Source organism: Hippopotamus amphibius, chromosome 4, assembly GCF_030028045.1.
Source record: "Hippopotamus amphibius kiboko isolate mHipAmp2 chromosome 4, mHipAmp2.hap2, whole genome shotgun sequence".
Lineage (NCBI taxonomy): Eukaryota > Metazoa > Chordata > Mammalia > Artiodactyla > Hippopotamidae > Hippopotamus > Hippopotamus amphibius.
Window position 1 is genome coordinate 33,579,809 of NC_080189.1, and position 16,585 is coordinate 33,596,393.

Sequence of the window (16,585 nt, forward strand, 5' to 3'; positions counted from 1 at the left end):
CATGTATAAGAATCACCCAGAAAGCAGTACTCACCATAATAAAATCACTAATACTTTATGAGTCATAAAAATATTTTACCTTATTAAAAAATTTTTGAAAGTGTCTTTATTACCAGAGAACAATAAAGAAGTAGATTTCCAGGAAGCGTTGCACAGCCTTTTGCCCAGTTCAGCAGTAGCCCAGGCTGAAGTCATCCCTTTGCAGCGCATCCTGCCAATCTCTTTCAGAACATTCTATTTGCCCTTTTGAGTAGAAGCAATTCTTGCTTTCCCATATTTACATCAGCACTTTCCAGCCTTTTCAGGCAACAATTTCAAGCCAGATTAAAGAATTGGATTATACAAATAAAACCAAACATTTGCTATTAGAATTGGTTAAACAGAAATATAGAATAGGAAGGATGGATTTCATCTTTTGAGGAGGGCGGGAGTGGCAGGGGAGGGTGGAGAGAAAAACTCAAAGTCAAGAAAAGTCAGCACCTAGAATGATCTGACCAGGAGTTTACCTTCAGGCTTGAAAAAACCAAATTCTCTGATAATCTCTCATCACTCTGGTTATGCCTGTGCCTATAGGCATTTAAGTGTGACCTAGGGGCAAGTGTGATGGAAAACTCACTTGTTAATGAGAAAAACTTCAACCAACTAAAGAAGATCTTCAAGGATGTTTCTGGGAAGAAAATATAATTCCTTTGCCTTGAAAGGCATAATAAAAACAGGTGGCCAATCATGTTTGGGCAATAAATACTCTTTTACTCTTTCTATTTACATGGCAAAGGACTTAACATTTCAGCATTTCTTTTGTTGTTCCAATCACACACCTGCAGCTCAGTTACCACTGTCTACTGGAATCAGCAGCCTGGATCCCTGATAACCTATATTCACACCATCCAGAACGGGATTCTTCTCTAGTATCTTTTTTTCCCATGAAACTCACTAATTCATCCTGAAATTATTTGCCATTTAACAGAAAATCTATGTCCAATGAGTCTCCTAGAACCCTTTTTTTTTTTTTGCAATTTGTAGAACATGGAAATTGACTACAGAAAAAGGATCTTGTGCTATAGAAATGCCCTAGTTTGTATTCTATCCAAAATTTTCTCAGTAACAGTATCTCGGTCTGTGCTGTACGTTTTTGCTGACTATAATCTTTACTAATCAATGAAAGAAAGGTTATCTGAGGTGAGACAAGACCAGAGATGGAGATGGGTGTCAAGTACTGATTCTACTTCAGGGGGCAGCTTTCATTATGTGAACTGATTTCTCAAGTGGAGGGTTTATAGCAACATAATTTATAGATATTTCCCTGCATTAGTCTTAAGGTTGAAAAAAACATATTTTAAACAAACAGAAGGGTTTTGTTTGTTTTTCATGAGCCATAACATAAATTAAGGAAGCTCTAATACTAGAGAATCATTTATTTGGTTCAGAATTGTATCCCCATTACTCTAGCAGTTTCATTTAAGGTTTCAGTCTGTCTCTAGCATCACGATCATTATTTTAGTCAAATAAGTATATTAAGCAGCTATAAACACATACAGGTAATTCTTTCATAAGGTATATATATCCTTGTAGTACAAAATAGCACACTTGATCACCTATGTAAAACAATAGCCCCATGAAAATGGCATTCGGCCCCTAACACATAAATATTGACATAACTTAACACAGCTGTTTGGTTGTCAGAAATTTCAAATATGAGCTGAAGTCCACTGTGACATACTCATTTTTAATATATTAAACCTTAATTGGTTAATACAATTGATATTGAAATTATTGGAATGACTTACTGTCTTAGGTTCTCAATTATTTTTTCCATTGCCTCTTCCCAGCAGTATGCCTTAACCGATTGGATATTTTCAATCATTTCAGATGTGATCACCAGTCTTTCATTGATCTTTCCAGCTCTCTGATCTCTGTAAATTAATCCATCCATCAACCAAAGACTTAGTAAAAACAAGTCAAATTGTCCACTAAGAACTGCCCAAGCTTTTAAGAAAAGCCACATTTCCTTTATTAAACAGATGGATGTTTATTTTATTATCAAATATATAGTAACAAAAATAGTAACTATCATTTAATAAATGCCTCCATGTGCCAGACACTGTATTAGATGCATGTCATACACTATGCCTAATCCTTCTGACAGCCTAAGGGGAGTGATTACCTCCATTCTAAAGGTGAAAAAAGAAAACAAAAATACAGTGGCTGAAGCAGCTTAACACAGGTCATTTAACTAGTAAGTGCGCAATCTGGAATTCAAACTAAGAGCTATTTACTCCAAAATTTGTACACTTTCTATCATGCTCTAGCTGGCAAACTCGACAAGTCCTCTTTCATAAGCAGTGACTGGTATCAACGATTCATTCTGTAATAAAAAGCAACTAAGGCTCTGGTGTGATGATTGATGAACCAGAGTGGAAAAAGCCTATAAACTCTACCAAAATTATATGCACTCCCTCCCATTCACATAAATGTTTTATCCACTGTCCCTAAATCTCTGATGTGCAAAAAGCAAACTAGATAGTAACATTTATAAAGAAATTCTATAGACTGACATGCAAAAGAAAATGTCCCATTGATATAGAAAGTATTATTTACACCATAAAAATAATTCCTTTTTTGTGACACCTAATAAGGAGATCACAGTTCAGTGCATAGAGCAGTTCTGGTTTTACTAGAGTGGGCTTTTGGAAAACCCAATTTAAAACCCTTTCAAACCATATAAATAGTGTGCTACCTGTACTTCATCATCATTCTCCCTAGTACAGCTTGAAGAAGGGCAAAGACTACGAGGAAAGCAAGTCCACAGAAGGCGAAGGCCTGTAACAACTCCCAGAGTAAACCCATCAGCAGCGTCACTTGCAAAGGAGCGATCCACACGAAATGTGCCAACGCGAGTCCCTGAAAAATAAAATCACAGTGAAAACCACTGACATGTTATCCTCCACCGCCAAAACAAATGAAAAACCAAGCACAGAAGGAAGAAATGAAGCACAGTGAGCTCAGACAATCAAACGCTTCATGATTCTGAACACCCTGAAATCTAGGTATTCATTACGTGGAGCACATAGCAATGTGCTTAAACATTCTACCCATAGACTAGGACTTCCTCCAAACTAACTTCAAGTCACTGTGATTTTTTCCAGTGGAACTGCGTGGTGATTGGCTATCTTAAGTACCATGTCAAGAATTTATTTTAAATAACTTATTTCTATGTGGATAAAGCAAGAGCCATGACACAGAACGAGAGAACAAAAGATTCCCCAGAAGTTCAGTCTACACAACTGCACCCTATCATCTGACAATATATTCAGAACACATGCATGCTCAATTCAACACTAATTTATTTAGCACCTGCTGAGGTTTGATAACATGTTAAACTCTGGAAATGCAAAGATAAATAAAACACATAATCTGTCCTTGAGGATCTTGAATTTTATTGCGACGGAAAACAGCACTAAACAAGAATTGCTCAGAGTATCATACTCAGCCAAAGTCAATAACTGACAAAGTATTAAAATGAAACAAGATCTGATAAGGATTGAATTTTGAAAAACCTCACTAAATACAAAGCAGGCTGAGATGCCCTTGAGTTGGGTGGTTCTGTGAGACCCAGAATGGCACTCTGCTACACAATTTGGCCTTCTTGGCTTTCCGAAATAAGGAAGGTAGGGATCCTTATGACTTCACCACTTATTACTGTTATCTGACCCAGAAAACCTTTGGGGTTGTATGATTTACAACAAAGATGCATAAAAGATTAAATCAGTAGGTACATACTTCATCAAATTTGTTCAGGTTGTTGGAAAGGAGACTAACAAGTTGTCCAATACTTATTTTATCCAGAACACGGCTTGACAGTTTCAAAGTCTAAAAGGAAAACGGGAAGTTAGATGAAGTCAATGAACAGAAGACAAATATATTTATAAGTAATGTTATAATATAGCTGAGGAAATAAGTAACTCTCATGCACTTTTAAGTAAACACACTGAAAATTATTTTATGCTTCATTTAACTTATTTTCTTCTCAGATTTATAAATATTTCTCTTTATAAGAAATATTACACTGGCATGCCTATACCAATTTTATTTTAGACTATCTAAAGGGTAATAACTATTTTCTAGTCCAAAATGGGAAAAATACTGTACTTAAATATTCATTTATATACTGTAGAGGGTTTTTCACTTCTTAGGTTTGTTTTTTTTTTTTTCCTTTTTGGCTTTTGTTTGTTTTTATAACAGATGGAACCTAAGGCAGAGAAATTTGAGATTAAAACCTTGGTCTTATAGGGAACTATATTCAATACCTTGTAATAACCTATAATGGAAAAGAATCAAAAAAAAAGATACATATATCTGAATCACTTTGCTGTACACCTAACACAATATTGTAAACAACTATATTTCAATAAAAAAAATTTTTAAGAAAATCTTGGCCTTAAATTTTTTTATGCAATCTTATAGGAACTCAAAAAATTACTGTTAAAGTCAATAAAAGTATATTATAATTCAATCAATAATTTTGTGAAAGATTACATTAATAAAAAAATTCTTAAATTTTAAAAAGAAAAATATATCTATATATACAAAATAGAATTGTAAAGTAGATTAATTATGATGAAAGATCACAGTCATACCCAGCCTATAAAATTTAATAAGAACTTATTTGCCATTAGATGGCTTTGACTGAAGAGTATGCATCTAATACTTCCTTCAGCTGAATCCCTCACATGTGTTCTGAGCACTTAGTAGACACAAACACTATATTCAAGGCTTCAGGGATTATTATTAAGATTTATCAAACATAATTCTTGCCTTAAGGCAACCTAGTTCATACATAACTAAATGTGATAAGCTGGTTAAAGGGAGTAGAATATAATAGGGTGGTTAAAAGCTCACATATCTGGTTATAAAAATCTGCAAATATTTTGTTGAGGTAGAATGTAAGATGGGTGTGGAATAACGAATGACGTTTAGATAAACACAGATGAAGAAGGAATAAAGCATTTAATTACAAAATGCTGTTAGAGCAATATGGGAAGGGAAGAAGAGATCCATTGAGCTGGATGACACATGACTTAGTAACATACTCAATCTCAGGTGACTTGAGTTCTGCACGGTCTAACATGGAGTTTATGTGCACAATAAACACAGTGAATATCTATTCATTCTAGTTATCTATATCTTTTTGAAATTCACAGGCAAAGTTCCATGTAGTTTGTACTTAAATCCCTTATTTAAAATATAATTTGAATGTATCATGGTTGCAGATTTTGGAACAAAGAAAATGATGCTCTGTTACAAAATCTGGAACAATGTGGGAAGAATTAGTGGCTGCCAGCCACATGGATGAAACTGGTCAGATACGGCACCAGGTTACTCTAGGGACCAAATCACAGCCACATGGAGAGGCAATTGCATTCTTTGGTGATGACGGCAAGGCAGGTCAGTGTGGCTAGAGGGGTAAAGTAAACTGGGTAAGAACACAATCAACACTGAGAAAAGACAGACATAGCTTCTAACTTTGCATTAATGCATTCTGGGTCTGAAAGCACATACACTACTATATTTGTGCTAAACATTATATAAGAACTTATTTACCAACTATCCTGCTCCTTCTTTGATCTCCTCTCCCCTTTAGCCCAGAGCACTTCATGTCTCTTTCTTCCTATATACCACAACTTGACCTGCTACATTATTTCAGTATTTATTTTATGCTCTCTAATAGTTGGAAAAATCCTCCACTTCAAGGATTGTGACTTACCCATTTTAGAAATTTTGAAGCAGTTCTTGCACTATGTTCTATACTTTTCAGGTCTTAGTTTCTCAGAATATTTTATCCATAAAATAGGGATAATAGTTTCTACCATATAGAGTTTGGGGGAGGATCAAATGAAATGATATACCTAAATCACTAAGAAACTTGGCATGTACATGCTTAGCTATTAGTTACCATTTTGATAATAATCACTTTTATTAATATTTTTAACCTGGATTCAACTTCCTTTGATATGGATCCTGTATAAATTCTACCTTCCAAATAATACCTAATAATTTCTTCACTTTCATAAAATTTCTGGATCAAGATAAAATTTTTACTGATTCATCACCCATGCTTTCCTGGTACTTATAAACTGATGAGATTGCAGCTGAGGTGATTTGATTAAACCGTGAAGTCAGTTTTCTTTTTTTTGTATGCCTCCATAAAAGGCATTTTTGAACAATAAAGTATGACTATCAAGATTTTACAACACCACTGACCTTGCAAGTATATTATGGAAGTGTTATGAGTTATTTGCTAGAGGGAATTTCAGGTCCATGTCCCTTAGAAGCCAACTATATAAAGTTTTTACATTAGGGGAAGAAAAAAGAGAAGAGTAAAGCAATATCCAAATGATTCAACCAAACAGCTTTCTCTATTCAATTGGTAGATCAAAGGATCACACATGAATCAAGTTGGTGAGCACACATATCGTTGAGAGGACCTTAAATTGTGTTTATAAGGTAAGGAAGTCTTAATCTGAATTCACCCAAAGCCTGCTTCAACAACTTGGGCTCTTAACTGGACAACGCATACAGAAAAGCAGAGAAGGTTCTTATGGTTGTCATGCATGTGCTATTGTAAAAAATTTTAATTTGCAGGACTTAGGATGACAAAAATCTAACTCAAAATAAGGCAGTGGATATCACTACTGTGTCACAACTAGATAAGGTAGAAACGTCTACTGCTTGGATTATAATTAACAATTACATACTCTACTCTTGTTATTGAACATAAAGATACATGGCATTTTACCACAAGATATATTTTGTCAATGCCTTTTATGCAGACAGTAAGAATTATTGCAATGAGGAGCCATGGATTCCAAAAAATGATACATGACAAGTGAAAAAAAAAATGAAATCTAAAATACAGGCAGTTTATAGAAGGCACTCAATAATTATTCGCTGAAGTGAATTATCAAGGAAAATGAGAAATATTCATTATTGCTGCCATTCATTTCACAGGTATACAAAACTGATTTCAGTATTTACCCCTTATTTGTACCAGCATGGTATTTAAAACATGATGCCACCAACATGTAGCATGGAGACTGTGCTAGGAAGTATTACCTTCTTATAAATCAAACTAAACATAGCTATTCTCATCTGCATGCCGATGTGATGGAGGCCAAAAATGGCTGGGTGCAGGAGCAGCGTCCTCACGATAAAGAGAAGGCACAAGCCGATGCCCAAGTAAATGGCAATGGAGCGTTCCACCTTGTTATCTGGATCATAGGAAGCTATGATTCTTCCCAGTAAGAGAGGCTGGACTGCTTTGGTGACTTCCTGCAGAAGACAGAAAGTAGAGAAATGAATTTTTTCTCCTTCATATAATGCCCTCACAATTTCAACACAAGAAGGTTCATCTTTACAGGAAGATTTAAATGGGCTTACACGGAGGGCCATGCCATACATGAAATTCTTGATGTCCTTTGTAATATCTTTATACTCTGAAGTAAGATTTTATTTTAGGTTATAGCAAAAGTCATTTGGAGATGTTTATGTATGAGGTAATTTTTACTAAAAAGTGAATAGTGGCCATAAAGTAAAGGTAATTTCTGGAGTAGTGCGTTAATTGGTAACATCTACATAGCACTGAATGTATAAAATATTTTTCATTTGATTTTTATGACAACTTCAGGAGTCAGAGTAGGCATTATTATTTTCACATTGCAGATGAAGAAAATGAGGCCAAAGAGACCAAGTGACTTCAAAATAGACCTTTCAAAAGTACTTTGATTGATGGAATTATTACCAGAATGAACAGGTTCTTGAGGCAACCACATAAAGGGGAGCTGACAACAGGAGGGACGAACATAAAGGCACCATAATCCAAAAAGAAACATGTACCACAATGATCACTGCAGCACTATTTACAATAGCCAGGACATGGAAGCACCTAAAATGTCCATCAACAGATGAATGGATAAAGAAGATGTGGCACATATACACAATGGACTATTACTCAGCCATAAAAATGAATGAAATTTAGTTATTTGTAGTGAGATGGATCTAGAGTCTGTCATACAGAGCGAAGTAAGCCAGAAAGAGAAAAACAAATACCATATGCTAACTCATATCTATGGAATCTAAAAAAATGGTACTGATGAACCCAGTGACAGGGCAAGAATAAAGATACAGATGTAGAGAACGGACTTGAGGACGTGGGGGTGGAGGGGAGACGAAGGGGAAGCTGGGACGAAGTGAGAGAGTAGCTTTGACATATGTACACTACCAAATGTAAAACAGATAGCTAGTGGGAAGCTGCTGCATAACACAGGGAGACCAACTCGATGATGGATGATGACTTAGAGGGCTGGAATAGGGAGGGTAGGAAGGAGGCTCAAAAGGGAGGGGATATGGGGATATATGTATAAATACAGCTGATTCACTTTGTTGTACAGCAGAAACTGGCACAACAGTGTAAAGCAATTATATTCCAATAAAGAGCTTAAAAAAAAAAAAAAAGGCACTGGTGGTATTTAAAGTCCAGTGCCATACCCTTCCCAGTCTGGGATAGGTGGGGATTTTAGGAAAGAAGTGTGTCAGAAGACTTCAGTCTCAGGCCTATGAGTTAACAAGGGAAGACCAAAGTTGTGTTTTTCAAATCTACCTCATCAGATCCTCAACTGACCACTAAATTAAATTGTTCATCAAATTCATTACCACCTCGCCTGAATATATAAGAATAGATTTGAACACAAAGAATAGATTTGAACCCGGAAGGTCTAAGTCTTAACCATCTTGCTAAATTGCCTTCAAAAGAGAAAGACATGTAATACTGTTTTGCTTGAAGATGGCCCAGTGAAATGAGGCTAAACTCTATTGGGAAATAATGTTATGCCAATTGATTCCATTTCAAAGGTATATTTTCAAGCCAGACTGCCCCTCCCCCCAGTATCGCTCAGCATTACTCTCCAGCAGCCCATAATTTGCATTTTTTTTCATTTTCTACAATGTCTTTTCTAAACCTCAGTGCCCAATCTCACCAGCCCTCTCATTCTCAATAGATGAAAATGCTTTTCTAACTTCATCCGCACAAGGAATCCTAAGCTATAGCGCCGTCATTGATTGACCACTGGCATTGTGTAGCTGCTCATTCTATACTTGGTATTCATTACCTCATTTCAAATTAACTGTGTAGACCAAGCATCTGAATGTAAGAAAAGATTCAAACTTTAAAAAAAAAAGTTTCCAAACTAATCACAAACATGGAATGTTAGAGTTCTCTCATCTCAGCCATATTTTAATGTAACTTTGAATTATAGCAAACAGGTGCTGAAAAGAAAATCACTACCAACCCAGATATACTATGTTAATAGTTGGCCATATGTACTGAAAAGCACTTGCTTTTTAAAAAGTGCAGCAATTACTACTTGTTGGCACATATGCTTTGTACTTTTGTTATACATGTATCCATTTTTAGAATGTATAGGATTGTTTTTGAGCTTTTAAATTTTATAAAAATGGTATCATATTGTGCTTCTTGCAACTTTTTTTAGCAGTTGTGTTTCTGACATTTAGCCCCATCGATACTTGTATATCTACCTCATTTATTCTAAATGCTGTTTAACATGTCATCCTGTGACTAAATCAGGTTATTTGCCCTATTGCCCTATGTTGGGGAAGATGAGTTGTTCCCATTCTTAAACTACTACAATCTGTGCAAGTGCTGCCCTAGCTGTTTTCATTAAGTGCTATAGATCCACGCCAAACTTTCTCTAGAGTAGATAATTTTATTTCAAAATAACTCCTTAAACTAGGAAAATGTACAGTTAAGCCTTGGATTTTAAATTATATGTACCAATATATCTACAATACAAATATAATTTTTCATAGTATGCTTATAGTGGCAATATTTCATCCTCAAAATTATTTTTAGATCAATGCTTTATCCTAGGATTTTTCAATATTATGTTATTCTTCATAGACAATTGTCAATGACACATCTACTTTGATTTACTTTTCCATTAACAGTGGGTTTGCACTTGGCTAAAATGCTCTCTTGAGGTGCAGTCAAGGGCCTTGGATTCATACATGCCACTCATGTTGGAGATACTGTGTGTGGCCTCGAAGCTGAGAGTAAGTAAAGAGCTTTGATGTTTACCAGGCATACCAGATAAAACATCCTTTCTTGTTCAGTATAAGACAATAACCAGGAAACTATCATCTGAGACTACTTCTCATGAATCCAACTGTTTTTATCATCATTAACATAATCACCTTTCTCCTTGTTCCAGAACTCATATGTATATAATCTCCTAATACAGCAGTCCCCAACTTTTTTGACACTAGGGACCAGTTTCATGGAAGCAATTTTTCCACGGACCAGAGCAGGTGGAGGGGTGGGTTCAGGATGATTCAAGCACATTACATTTATTATGTCTTTTATTTCTATTACTATTACATTGTAATATATAATGAAATAATTAGACAACTCACCATAATGCTGACAAGAGGCAGAGTTCAGGAGGTAATGCAAGCGATGGGGAGCAGCTGTAAATATAGATGAAGCTTTGCTCGCTCACCCACCTCTCACCTCCTGCTGCGCAGCCCCATTCCTAAGGCCATGGACCAGTACCAATCCATGGCCCAGAGGTTGGGGATCCCTGTCCTAACAGATATTACTGAATACAGAACCACTGATAAAGACTGCAATACATACTTCTAAGGAGTAACTCCTATCTATGGAATGCCAAAAAGAGCATTCTGAGGAAAAAGAGAAATATTTGAGTAATTAAAAATATACAGAATTTTTAGAGTTAGAAATGTACAGGCTTACATAAGTTTTCTCCCACTGAGTAATCTGAACTAAAGTCCCTGCTATTGTATCACCATTTTATTTTTTCCTTAACCTGTCATCTCTATTACAATAGACCCATTTGCTGAATTGTTACAACAAAATAAACAAAATTGTGTTAATCTGATTCAGACACCTATTCTGCAGGTTGCATGACTGAATTAATTAGTTGTCATCCTGCCTCAAAGAAAAGAGAACATACTCATCCTTTGAACAACAATGGCTATTTCACAATGTTGGTAGTATTACTCTGGGAGGGTACATGTTCACAGAAAAAAATGCAGTTGACTTTTGGTAGATAAAGTTCCAATAACTGGACCATCTGCCAAAAGCAAAATAACATAAACCTCACCATAAGATGGAACTGTCAACATTCAAGGACAAAATCAACATTCTAGACCCCTCCCTCCTATAGTTTTCCCTACTCTTTTAAGCAGCATGTTCTCTAATATTTATAATGACAGCATTTACAGACATCACCTGATTTTATGATTTGGAAGGGAAAGCAATGGTGAGTGATACCTAGCCTAATCTATGTGTGTAGACCTTTACAAAAATCATCCCTGTAATGACTAAGAGAAACACAGTCCTCTATTATTGGTATGTGAAAGCTGTGTGAACCCTGTTGCCAGACTATTTTCAGTTATACAAGAAATTTCCCAATTTGCCACCATATAAAATAGTGCAAGCAGACTGAGGCTTGAATGTAATCGGCTTGCACTATTTTATATAAATTTATCTGAAAATTTCATAAAATATCTTATCAATTTTTAATCAGACACAAATCAAGATGAAATTAAGGGTTCACCTAGCTAATAGAAGAAGCCTGATACCAATCTTTAAGTCAGCATGACAAGGAAATGAACACTGAATTCAGAGTCATGAAACCCAAGTTCTTATCCCAGCATGTTACCTACTCTCTCTGTGTCACCTTAGTCGCTTCCCTTCCCTTGACAGTTTCCTCACTGATAAACTGAGTGGTGGAGCAAGCTTAACTTGAAGATCCCCTCCAGAGCTAACAACTCAGATTATATGATCTGATGGGGAGTCCTGTGGCAGAGGCTGAGGATTCTCGGGCAACTGTCGTGGCACACATCCTGACGTGGCTATGGGTGTTTTCTGCTTAGAGGGATGCAGGTCCAAACAGTGAGTTCAGAAGGCCATCTGGGTGGAGGGGGGCTCAGATGAGAGAACAGCGCAAGTGGCTACATTCCTGCTGGGAATAATCATGAATCTCAATTTAGATCAGCCTCCCAGGGAAAGCATAGGAAGACTGAAAATACCTCCTGGGAAACACATCTAGTCTCTCATGGGATCCGGCAGACCAGAGCTTAAAGTCACTGTAGATGAGTCTAAATCCTTTAACGATTTTGTCCTACCTGCATATCTAGGACAGGGTCAGATGTTTCTAGAGATGGGGATGTCCGCTGGATATTCAGACCAAGAAAGAAAGTTCAGGTGAAAATAGAAAACTTGGTTCGTGCTTGCAATTACAATAAGTTAATTAATCCCAAGATAACTTTAAAAGTTACAATTCCAAATCCAAAGCATAGTTGTTTCTAATACAGGAGGAATCATTAGTTGAAGAACTTCGAAGGTTGCATTGTTTTCTATTGTGTGTAGTCAGTAAAGTCATCAAATCTCAACTTGCTTTAAACATAGTTTATAAATCTTAATCCCACAAATATAGAAATAAGGAAACAGAAATCATAGAAAATAAGAAAGTAGATTCCTAGATACTAAGCATAATGATCAATTAAATAAGTATCCCATTTACAGTAAGAATACAAAAGATACACTGTAAATTACCAATAATTAATACATACATATCTTAAAATATATTCTAAAAATCATTACTAAGACATATTTTTAAAGTCTCAAATAAATAACAAGACTTTAAAACTTTCTAAAAAGAAAATCTGAATATTGCAAAAATTACATTCTCCTCCAAGTTATTTTATAAGATTAATACAATCTTCATCAGAATTCCAAGTGGATTTTTTGCATGTGAACCATAAGAGCAGGGGCTGTCTTCGTTTTTGCAACAATCTCAACACCATGCACAACACCTAGCACAGAATATCCACTCAGCAGATACTTGTTGAATCAATGGATAAAATGATTCTAAATTTCATTTGGAAAAAAAATGAAAGACTAATCAAAAACATTTGAGGAATAAGAATAATGTGTGAGAAGGTTTACATTACTGGATATTAAATTATATTTTATAGCTATAATAGTATATGGCATAACAAAGAAATAGACTGATTTATCTGGAATGTTCAAGAACAGGTCCAAGTACATGTAGCAATTTTATATATAATAAAATATAGCATTTTAATTCAGTGGAGAAAGTGCAATAAACAATGGAGAAACTGGATACTCATTTTTAAGAAATTAGATTTCTATCTCATACATAGATCCAAATAAATTCAAATGGATTCAATAGTTACATGTAAAAGATGAAATAATAAAAACAGAGAAATGTGCTTACACAATATTTGGGTAGAGAGGACTTTTTAAAATGTCAAATGCCAAAAACAGAAAACAAAATTTAAAAACTACACATATTGGCAGCAAATTTTTAAAAATTGAAACTTTTGATTGTCGAGAAAATAAAAAATTAACAAAACTCACTAGACAGAAATGACAGGCTGAGGAAAATAGTCTCTCATAGATCAATAAGAAAGAGACAAACACACCAAGATACAAACAAGGAACATGAAAAGGCAATTTACACCCCTCCCCAAATGTGCATAATTAATACATAAAAACAGTTTAAACTCACTAGGAACCAAAAGTAATGCAAATACAAATGATAATATGCTCTTTTTCTTAGCAATTTGGAAATATTTTTTAAATGATAACTATTGTTAGTGAGGGCTGAATTTTTATACTTTAGTATTAGGAAAGTAAATTAATACATCTTTTCTGGAAGGCAACTGGAAAATCTACTAAAATTTAGCTTTAAAAGAGATGTGCATTGAAGAATTATTTATAACTGAAAAATTGGAGGCTATCTAAATATTCAACAATGAGTAACTAATAAGATAAACTATGGCACAGCCATGTGAGTCATTAAACATTAAAATGATTAGGTAGAAAAATATCTAATGACATGAAAAGGCATTCACAAAACATTAAGAGGAGAAGTAGATATTTTTTTAAGAGGAGAAGTAGATTTATAACACATTATGTAAAGTAATGATCCACTTCCTTTCATTAAGTATATATTCTCATGGGAAAAATTGGAAGGATAATCAGATAATTATTGATAAATTTGATGTTTATTTTAATAATCATAAAAGAACACTTAAAAGATAAGACAAATAATAAAATACTGGATAGAAAATTGTATATAACTTATGACAATAAACAAATGATAAAAAGAAGACATGCATACAAAAAAAGAGAAAAGAGTAAACACACATGCAAGTATACACCCAGAATTTATCATAAAATATAAAGTACTGGCTTCTCTTGACAGGGTAAACAAGAGTGTCAATTTTTTTTTATGTTGAAACACAAGAGTCTGATAAAAATTTTTGGCTTTATACAATTGCTAAAGGAAAAATTTCTCCATATTCAGCACAGAAAATAAAACCTATCCGTTGCCCCAACTGTATGTAGTTTTTACAAAAATGTATGTATACCATACCAAGAATAGAATCTCAAAAATACTATTATAATATCTGTCTACCCTGAATCAAGTTTTTAGATTCAGTGTCTAATTTAAAATGTTTTGCTTTTGGTATTTTTCTTTGAGTGTTTACTGATTTATTAACTGTTACCAGCAATGTCTTCACTAGAAATCTAAGCTCTGTTCTTCATGTTTTGTAAGAATATGATCCTAGACTTGCTGATACAGCAGCAATAGTAGGTTTAATCCAGAAAGTGCAATAATGGAAGACACACTAAAATATCAAATTTAATTTCTGAGGTAATGCTTAGAATCTAGGTTATCATTTTTAAACATTAGCAAAATATTTTCCTGTGCCCTATAAAAATGAAATTAGTACTTTAAGACTTGCTTATAGCATATATAGAGAAACAAGCAAATGCAAATAACAGGACTATTTGTGAAGGTAGGTAGAGATAATATTTGATGCTATAGTAACAGGTAACATTTATAAAGCATTTGTTATGTACCAGGATCTATTCTACATGCTTGTTTAATTCTCAAAATAATTCTATGAAATGTGTACTATTATTGTCTCCATCTTATAATCAAAGAAACTGAGACAAAGAGCGTTTAAATAACTTGCCCAGTGTCAGACAGCTAGCAAGTGGTAAAACTGGCATTTGAACCAGACAGTTTGCCTCTAGAGCCCCCATCTTATTCATAACCTTAAATAGAAACAAAAAAGTTACAATATGACCTGGTTTTCCCTCAGTCGATCAATTCAAGAATTGTGATTAGTTCAATATCAACCTACCAAAATTACAGGTTAATATCACTGTAATTTAAGATAAATACCATCTCTCTAGGACCCACATCACAGACACATAACTCAACAGGTAGAAGGGATCATAGAAACTGTACACTTTCGCCACATCTACACTCATCCGTCACCACAGGATGCTGGGTACCTACAAGAAGTGAAGAGGTGTCATGTTCACACCAAGAATGAGGAAACTGGGCCTCCTCATATCCAGTTTAAGTTGTAAGTACATGATCACAGACAATTCTTAATCTACAAATCGATTTTGTTCTAAAATTTCACATGTGAGAACGGATGCATTCGGCCCTAGGTACAATATCCTACCAGCCATGGTGTTGGATTCCTAGGTTCGCCTTCAAAAGCACATATAATGCTAAATGCTCTTGGAGCACCTTTGTGTTCAAGAGTACTGTAAAAGCCTAACCAACCTGCATAACAGTGTTGTTACAAGAAGAGATGGATCATCTCCTCCGTGCAGTCTTGGAAGAGAAACATAGTCCTTCCTAGCCATACCTTTGCCCTCTCCGCACACACAGTCATCTACTCTCCAGTGGAGTCTTGAGAGAGATTGCCAGAGGAAGACACAGAAAGTTAATAGTTAACGTTGGGACCTTGCAATAAACCCTCAGCTGCATTTAATTTCAGTGGGATTCTTGTCAATTTATTCATGGACTCCTTGGCCATGATTAGTCCACCTACTTCTCATTTCATAGAAACGGTCACTTTCTCTTCTTTCATGACCCCGTAAATCCTCTCTACTCAAAGCATGGTGCTAGGGCAAACAGCTTCTTCACCTGGGAGCTTTTAGACATGCAGGATCTCAGATTCCACCCAAAATCTGAGTCAAAATTTGCATTTTAGCCAGATGGAAGGGGGGGTGGTTGATATGCATTAGAAAAGTTAGAGAAACACTGTCCTGTTATTAAAGGAGTTAATATTTACTTTTTTGTCTAAAAAAATTTTGATATTATCATCCAAAAAAAATCAAACTGAAAAGTTCTGTGTACCACCCCCCAATACCCTTGCCTTAGATTCTAGTGAAAGTCAGATGCATTCAGTAATAACTCTACCTCAATCAGAATCACCTAGGGAACTTTAGCCCGGAGATAATCCCAGACCAATTAAATCACATTATATGGGGTGGGGCTGCTGGTTACTCTAAAGCAAAAGTTCTCTATGTTCCAAAGAAATATAAATCCCACGATTTTCCAAACCTTGTCATAGGAACTGGGTAGTATACTGCGGGCAGCACGAGGAAACGCAGCACGTGTGTTGGGGATGGGGGTTCTAGTAGGGGTAG

General features: G+C 35.2%; 1 protein-coding gene across 3 annotated transcripts in view; it reads right to left on the reverse strand.

Annotated features, from left to right (window-relative positions):
- The window catches only part of CFTR (CF transmembrane conductance regulator), a 172,430-nt gene that overhangs the window by 115,849 nt on the left and 39,996 nt on the right, over positions 1-16,585 (reverse strand). For all 3 annotated transcript variants that reach the window (XM_057732381.1, XM_057732382.1, XM_057732383.1), the window contains exons 4-7: positions 7,114-7,329; positions 3,781-3,870; positions 2,738-2,901; positions 1,788-1,913 (exon numbers count right to left, since the gene is read on the reverse strand). In XM_057732381.1, coding sequence (XP_057588364.1) covers positions 1,788-1,913; positions 2,738-2,901; positions 3,781-3,870; positions 7,114-7,329 — 596 coding nt within the window. The remainder of the gene's footprint in view (positions 1-1,787; positions 1,914-2,737; positions 2,902-3,780; positions 3,871-7,113; positions 7,330-16,585) is intronic.